General features: G+C 39.1%; 1 protein-coding gene across 2 annotated transcripts; it reads left to right on the plus strand.

Moving 5' to 3' along the window:
- Window positions 1-1,056: 1,056 nt before the first annotated feature.
- Window positions 1,057-8,688, plus strand: LOC111400960 (pentatricopeptide repeat-containing protein At1g02150-like). 2 transcript variants are annotated; one of them, XM_023028447.1, is made up of 2 exons: window positions 1,057-1,575; window positions 7,222-8,688. In XM_023028447.1, exons 1-2 carry the CDS (start codon window positions 1,543-1,545, stop codon window positions 8,425-8,427), a joined length of 1,239 nt encoding a protein of 412 aa, XP_022884215.1. In that variant the 5' UTR covers window positions 1,057-1,542; the 3' UTR covers window positions 8,428-8,688. The 2 variants fall into 2 exon arrangements, with proteins under 2 accessions (XP_022884215.1, XP_022884216.1); XM_023028448.1 differs by lacking the exon at window positions 1,057-1,575 and adding an exon at window positions 6,776-6,866.
- Window positions 8,689-8,905: the final 217 nt, after the last annotated feature.

Consider the following 8,905-nt stretch of genomic DNA (forward strand, 5'->3'; position numbering starts at 1 on the left):
TTTTTTTTTTTTTTTTTTTTTTTTTCAGATCAATTAGATCGACAGAGGAGTTTGTGGAGGCTTGTGGGAAGGCTACTGGGATTCCTATAAAAAGTCGATTACCTTCCATGCAGGCCTAGTGATAAGGCAAAACTATTCAGTGATCCAATGAAGATCAGAAACGAATTGAACTGGACCGCAAAATGTACTAATCTTCAAGAAAGTTTACAGATAGCATGGAGATGGCAGAAAGCTCATCTTAATGGGTACGAAACTCCTCAGGTGGTTAAGTTGTCATAAATATATCTCAAGTGTCATTTAATACCAAAGAATTGCAGTGGACAAAAAATTGACCCCGACCGACACCTTGGGGTTCATGTGGCAAAGTTTCATCGATGAGAAATTTAGAAAAAAAATGCTTGAGGTATATTGTGATGTCTATTTTGAAAAAAAAATTGACCTTGAGAGACACCTCGGGGTTCATGTGGCAAAGTTTCATCGATGAGAAATTTAGAAGAAAAATGTTTGAGGTATATTGTGGTGTCCAAAATGGACACCCGACGCGTCGGTATTATATTGTGATGTCCAAAATGGACACCCGGCGCCTCGGCCAATACCGAGGGGCCTGTGGGTCTCGATGTGGCAGGCGCCTTGGCTCGAGTGTCCATTTTGGACATCAAAATGGACACCATAATGTACCCATATCACTGTCGAATTTAGAAGATTATAAATTCTAATGAATTTCGTGAATTGGAATAGATTTTCACAAATTCCATAAGAATTCCATTAAATATTGTGAAATTTTAAAATATTTGATTATATATATTTTTATGTTTAAAATCTATCGAAATCTTTTAAAAAATCATTCTATTAATGAAATCTTTATAGATCTACTAATTATTGAGGAGGCTTAAATTTTAAAAAATTTCAATGAATTTCACTAAAATTTTAATTGGGGACATCAAAATTTTAATATTTTATTAAAATTTCAATTAAAAATACCTAAATTTAAACGACTTTTTAAAATTCATCGCAATCTCCATTACGGACGCCCTCCTTAAAAATAATGAATATTAGGGTTTTCTCGGCATTCCCTAGATGCATGCCCAAAACCCGAAACCATAAAGCTAGGATAAATTTTCATTTTGTTGCCCTCTTTTTCTTGTCTTCATCAGAAATCAGAATTCAAGATCATCCATGGCAACGATTCTCAATGCCGTAATATCTCAATTTCCCATCTCAAAACCGTCTCTTTGTTTCCAGTTCCACAACTGCAACCACAACCACGTCTCTCTCCCATCAAAACTATCATTTAAATCGGTTAATATTACTACTCGAACCCATAAGAATCCATCCTCCATAAAATGTTCAATTTTTGATAAGACAATTGAGGGCCTACGTGCCTCTGGAAGAGGATATGATTCTTACGGTATATTGAGGTAAGGCACAGACCGGGGAATTTCAGACTGGATTCACGGCTGTCATGTGGTGTCCCCGAATGAAGTGCCTGGGAAAAAGGGCGACGATGTATTATCCAAGCTTCGAAATGTGATCTCGAGCCTCATGATTGAAGAACGTTACCAAGATGCTCTTGAGGTATTTAATTTTAATTTAATTGTTCAATATAAATTTGAGGTTTAAAAATTTTTAAAAGAGAAGGAGAAGGGTGTCTCTCGAATTATCAGGGCAGGTCTCTATAATTTGTTATGATTTGGCTATAATATTCTTTTATTCTGTGTTCGGGCTTCTATATTTTCATTTATGAAGAAAAATAATTTAACCTAGGAACAAATGATTAATCTCATTTGATTTTGTTTACATTGTAACCATAGTGTAAATTCCTGTGGAGCAGAGAAGCTGAATGAAAGAAAACGTTTCTGTATTTTCCACACATCAATAGATCTGTACAATGAATATTTTATACAAGAGGAAAAGAATAATCCTATTGCTAACTATGGCAACTTTCCTAACTAGTGAAACTGATTTAGGAAAACTTATGGAGTATCAATTACAGAGAATAAAGGATTTATATGGACGATAGAAGAAGATATTATGTAGGATCTTCATTCTCAACACCCCCCTCAAGTTGGAATAGATGTTGATCATTCCTAACTTTCTGTTGAGCTTTAAAAACTGTGGCACACCCAATGATTTAGTGAAAATGTCTGCTGGTTGTCTTGATGTCGGTATATGATAAGTTTTAACTACCCCAGCTGGCACTTTTTCTCGAACAAGGTGACAATCAATCTCTATGTGTTTTGTTCATTGATGAAAAACCGGATTGGAAGCTATGTGTAGAGCGGCTTGACTATCACAGAGTAGCTTGATCGGCTGTGGATGTTTTATTCCAAGATCATTTAAAATGTTCTAGAGCCAGGTGACCTCACAACAAACAGTTGCCATAGAACGGTATTCGGCCTCTACACTTGAGCGAGAGATGGTGGATTGCTTCTTGGTTTTCCAAGAAATAAGGGAACGTCCAAGGAAAACACAATAGCCTGTAGTTGACGTCCTTGTGTCTCGACACCGAGTCCAATCCGCATCACAAAAAGCATTCAATTGCAGTGAACTTGTGGATGGGAGAAAGATACCTTGTCCAGGTGTACTCTTGATGTAACATAGAACTCGTTGTGCTGTTTCTAGATATGGTACTCGAGGCTTATCCATGAATTGACTGAGGATATGAACAGCATAAACCAAGTCTGGTCGTGTAATGGTCAAGTAAATCAATCGTCCAATAAGCCTTCGATAAGAAGAGGGGTTTTCAATGCAATCGCCTTCTTCCTTACTAAGAGGCTGTTTGAGCCATATTTTTTGGACAAAAAAATGAGAAATGTTACCGTTGGAGCCCATGTGCAGCCACTTTTTTTGACGAAATGTATCTGATGTGGACCCCATTTCAGACCATAACAGTCAAATATTTTCTGTTAATTTCTTGGAAAATATGGCTCAAACAGCCTCTAAGAGATAAGTTTTGCTCCATTGGAGAATTGGCAGGCTTCACTGCTAAGTACCCCATGTCTTCTAATATTTCAAGTGCATATTTCCTTTGTGAAATAGCAACCCCTCTTTTGGTTCGAGATATCTCTATACCCAGAAAATATTTCAAGTTGCCAAGATCTTTAACCTTAAATTGTTGCATAAGATGAGCTTTGATTCCTTCAATTTCTTGTAGAATGATGTTGTCTACATAGACGAGGAGGGCAGTAAAGGAAGTACCATGATGTCAGACGAATAACAAATGATTTGACTTGGATTGAATGAAGTGTGCAAGGGTGAGGACTTTTAAGAGTTTGATGAATCACTGACGGGAAGCCTGCTTAAAGCCTGCTTAAGTCCATATAAAGACTTGTGAAGCTTGCATAAACTTGTTTCTCCCTTTTGTTTGAAACCAGGAGGCAATGACATGTAAACCTCTTCCACCAGATCGCCATGTAAGAAAGCATTGCTAACATCCAATTGTCGAAGGTGCCAGTTCATGGAAGATGCAACAACTAGAAGTAAGCGTACAGTAACAAGCTTAGCAATTGGGGCAAAAATCTCACGATAATCAACTTCAGTCTGACTATAACCTTTTGCGACTAAGCGTGCTTTATAGCGCTCAACAGTGCCATCGGGCTTGAATTTGATCTTGTAGTCCCAATTGCAACCTATGGGTTTCTTATTTGGAGGCAAAGGTTGAAGGGACCATGTCTTATTATCATGAAGAGCACGAAGTTCTTTATCCATGGCAAGATGCCATTTTGGATCCTTGACGGCTTGGGCAAATGAGGTAGGCTCCTTGATAGCTGAAATGGAAGTTGTAAAAGCACGATGGCTAGGAGATAATCTAGTATAAGTGAGAACATTAGACAAGGGATGAGATATACCTTTGGAAGCAACCAACACCGAGTGAGACGACGATAGAGAGCGAGTGGGCAAAGAAGCTTCTACATGATACTGTTGAAGGTAGCTGGGTGCTCTCGTGGGTCGTCGGATTCGGGTGTCAGGTATAGGAGAATTAATGGGGAGTTAGGTATTGTCGCGGGGGTAATGTCTTAAGGTCGCGACATCTGAAGGTGAGACCTGGTCACTGTGACACATGGGAATTGCGTCTGGAAGTGTCGTGTCGGGCAAAGTCGGTGATGGAATGGTTGGTGGTGTCACGGTAGGAGAAGATGGCTCTATGCCAACTGGATTTGGATTTGCTAACATTGTGGTAGGAAGTGTGGACACTGCATCAGGTAAATTGGCCAGGTTGGTTGGTTCCCAAGAATCTCGAGTGACAGATGGAGTCGAGATGGGGATAGCGAAAGCGTAAGGAAAGATATGTTCATGAAAGATAACATCCCGAGAGATGAAAATCTTTCCAGTGGCTAAATCGTATACTAGATAACCTTTGGTACTAGAAGGATAGCTGAGGAAGATGCAACGAATGGAACGAGCATCAAATTTGCTTGGTTTTTGGTGATGGGTTGAGGCAAAACATAGGCAACCAAAAACGTGTAAATGATCATAACTGGGTCTTTTGTGGAAGATTACCTCAAACGGTGTTTTACCATGAAGGACAAGAGTTGGAATACGATTGACTAGGTAAGTGGCAGTAAGAATAGCATCACCCCCAAAAGGTTTTAGGAAGATTAGCTTGGAAAAGAAAGGCACGAGCTCCATTGAGTAGATGTCGATGTTTACGCTCAACAACTCCATTTTGTTGCAGGGTTGAGACACAAGTGGTTTGATAGATAATCCCTTTAGCCTGATATGTATTTGGGATGGCAAATTCAAGGCCATTATCACTACGAATGATTTTAACGTTAGAATTAAATTGGGTCTCAACAAGGTATATAAAAGTAAGCAAGCAATTTCTCGCTTCAAATTTTGTAAGCATGAGATAACCCATGTATATCGAGAAAAATCGTCTACGATAGTAAGAAAATATTTTGCCCCTTGCAAAGTTGAAACATGATAACCACCCCAAATATCAACATGAATTAACTCAAAACAAGACTTTGTATTAATAGAACTGGAATGAAAATGTTGCCTAGTTTGTTTAGCAAGTGGACAAATTGAGCAATCATCAACTAAATGAGATTTAACAGAATCTGAATATAAAGAGATCCATTGCAGGCTTTTATTAGAGAGATGACCAAGACGGTGGTGCCAAAGGTGGGAATTGGAGTGAGTGACGATGGCAACGAAGATGCTGCACCCAACATGCTTCGAAGCATCCAAGTAGTAGAGTTGAGCTTGCTCAGTTCCCATACCTATCATCTTTCCCGAATGTTGGTCCTGTACAAAACAAAGGCAACTGGTAAATGTTGCATAGCATGAAGAGGTTTGAGTCAATTTTGCTATAGATATTAAATTGAGCTTAAAGGAAGGAACACAAGGCACATTATAAAGGACCAAATTACTGGGAAAGCGAATTGTCCCTATATGTGTTACTTGAGCAAGGGCATGATTTGGTAAATGGACATAACGATTGGTGATAGGCATGCTAGTGGAGAAATAATGAGGGGAACAAACCATGTGATCAGTGGCTCGTGTCAAAAATCCATCGAATGACCTTACCAGATATGGGAGAGCTGGGAGTAGTACCTGAGAGGTTGCTTACTGTTGACACTTGATTGGCAACACTAACCGATTTAGTCCGATTAATGAGTTCAAGCAGATCATGGTACTGTTCGGCAGTAAGACTGTAAGAGAAAGATGTCACTTCAGCTTTGTCAGATTTGAAATTCACATTGTGAGTCTTGGAAAGGGAGTTTGGGGCGCCTCTTTTATCCCTTTGAATGTTTGCTTGCTTGAGCTTCCAGCAAACATCAATGGTATGACCTTTCTAGCCACAATTATCACACTGGAAGTGTTGACGACAATTTTCAGCTTTATGTCCAGCAAGGTTGCAGAGACATTTGAGATGTGAATTTCTTGATGAAAAATTCTTGCTGGAATTTGGCAGTCCATTTTTGACAGCAAAGGTAGCTGTGTCCAATGTTTTTCCAACTACCTGTGAAGATGCATTTCGCTGCCTTTCATCTTGAATAATGAGAGAGAATACCTTGTTCATGGGCGGTAAGGGGTCCATGAGTAAAATCTATCCACGAGCCCCAGCATAAACGGGATTAAGCCTCATGAGAAATCGAATAGTGCGTTGTGTTTGTTGATATTCATGCAATTTCTTTGCTATGTCACCTTCACAAGTTGGAAGAGGACTTAGAGCATCACGAGCATCCCACAACCCTTTTAGTTTTGTATAGTATTCACCAACACTCATGTCTCCTTGAACACACTCATGAATTTCCTGTTCGTCATGGAAAAGGTGCACACTATTCGCATTAGAGAACCGTTCCTTTAAAATTCCCGCCAGATGTTGGATGCATTGTCGTTGTACATCACGCTTCGAGCAATGCTTGGTGAAATGGTGTTAAGAATCCAACCTTTAACCAGCAGATTGCAGTGAGTCCATTGCTTGTATTCTCTGGTGGATGTTTCTGGTGGTTTGGTAATGGAGCCATCCACAAAGCCATCCTTGTTCTTGGTGATAAGAGCCATGAGCATGGCATGACTCCAAAGGGGATGGTTGTCCTGTGTCAATTGTTGAGTCACAAGGACCAAGCCCGGTTGGTCAGAATGATGGAGGAAAAGAGGGTCACTTGGATCGTCATACACATTGGTAGAGATCTTAACTGTCTCTGAAGTTTCAACATTGACTGCCATGGAAACTGGAAGGTATGGAAGCTTGGAATCGTGTGAGCTATGGGGATTTTAGGAGCTCGGGTACCATGTAAATTTCTGTGGAGCAGAGAAACTGAATGAAAGAAAACGCTTCTGTATTTTCCACACATCAATTGGTCTGTACAATGAATATTTTATAGAAGAGGAAAAGAATAATCCTATTGCTAACTAAGGTAACTTTCCTAACTAGTGAAACTGATTTAGGAAAACTTATGGAGTATCAATTACAGAGAATAAAGGATTGATACAGACGATTAAAGAAGATATTATGTAGAATCTGTAGCTGTAGGATCTTCATTCTCAACACATAGTATGGCTGAGTTAGCATTTTAGATATCATTTTTAGTCTTTTGGCATCTTCCACTCAGGTATCTCCTCACCATCACCGTCCCCATACTGTATGAGGCTTTGTATTCAATTGTTATGATTCTCGCCAGTTTCAGTTTGGGTGATGTGAATCTCAAAATAGATTTTTTTTTCTCCAAAGAATATGAATATAAGATGAACTTGTTCTTGTACACTCTGCAGGTCCACCAGCGGATAAATAAGTGGAAAGAGAGTGACAAAATGACACCGGAGGACACTGCTAGGCAGTTGTATTTGATTGCAAGAGTACATGGAGTTCCAAGTGCTGAAAAATACTTCCTGAAATTGCCAGATGCCATGAAGGACAACAGAACGTATAATGCTCTCTTGATTAGGTATGTGGTTGCTGGAATGAAGATGAATGCTGAATCCTTATTTCATAAAATGAGAAATGCAGGTTATGCTAGTGATGAGGATTCATTCTATCCAATGCTGAAATTATACAAGGACCTCAAGCATAATGACAAGGTCGAGTTACTGATCTCAACAATGATAGAGGAAAACATACAATTAGGAGGCCGTTCCTACAGTATTTGGCTGTGGTCCTGTCAATCTCAAGAATCTTTGGATAAAATATTCAAACATGTGCAACGGGAGACCCCCGGTTTCCCTTTTCATCAATTCTACAAAATAGCTTTAATGTACAACGAGTTGGGGCAGCTTGAAAAGGTTCGGGACTGTTTGAACGAAATTGAGAGTAGAATAACGTGGAATGTAGATTGCTTGGATTATGATTACATGATTCTCATGGATGTCTGCTGTAGCCTTGGCAACAGACGCGAGCTTAACCGATTGTGGGAAACTTACAAGTCTGTCTTGTCCAAAGACTCTACTAATGGCTACATGACATTAATTAAATGTCTATTTACAATGGGTGATATTGAAGACGCTGAAAAGATGTACGACGAATGGTTTTCCAGACCTGATGATTATGATTCTGATTCTGATTCTGATTCTGATTGCGTACCTTTTGAGGAGCCTGGTCTTAAAAAAAGAAATTATCTATTGTATTGTTATGCAAGGAAAGGGCTTTTTAAAGAAGCTGAGACATTCTTCAACCAAATGATTGAAGCGGGAATAAAACCGAGTCCGGATACATGGCAGATTCTTGCCAATATCCACACCCAAGAGAGGAGGATTTCTAAGGCTTTGCCTTGCTTAGGAGAAGCCTTTTTGGCTGGGGGTAAAGGTAGGGAAGGTTGGCATCCGAAACCTCAAACGGTCACTTCCATTCTTGAGATTTGCGAAGAAGAAGCTGATATGGCAAGTAAGGATGCGTTGTTTGAGATGTTCAAGGAAGCCGATCTTGATGAATCAACTGTCACTTATTTAGTCACGCCCGTGCCCTACGTTGGACTTTTTTCTTAGATTATTTTCTTTTTCCTTTTTATTTATTTTTTCCCCAGAAATTTCATTTATAATGTCAGGGCAAGGTTTTTGGACACCTACATATTTCCAGTTTGTCACTATACATTCTTACATCTTCCTATTTATTGTCACTAGGCGCGAGGTGTGGCCTTATTATTTGGCAGTTAACGGCGTTCGTTGACCGCCAAAGGTGTGGCAAGGCGCGCCTAGGTGCACATTTTTCAATATATATATGATACCAAATGGGGAGGTATGCTGTTTTAATAGGCTGTTGTAATGGCTGTTTGTTTAAACTTTTAATAACTTTAATCCTACTCAGTACTCTCCTTAGTTTTCTATAAATCTTTCTTAAGAATCATATATAAATTCCTTTTTTTTTTTCATTTAAATTTTCACCACTTATAACATATAAACTTGAACCTGATTTCTTTTTAAAAGGTTACCCGTGGCACTCCCTTATAAAATTCTTAGATTAATT

Source organism: Olea europaea, chromosome 10 (genome assembly GCF_002742605.1).
Source record: "Olea europaea var. sylvestris chromosome 10, O_europaea_v1, whole genome shotgun sequence".
Classification (NCBI taxonomy): Eukaryota; Viridiplantae; Streptophyta; class Magnoliopsida; order Lamiales; family Oleaceae; genus Olea; species Olea europaea.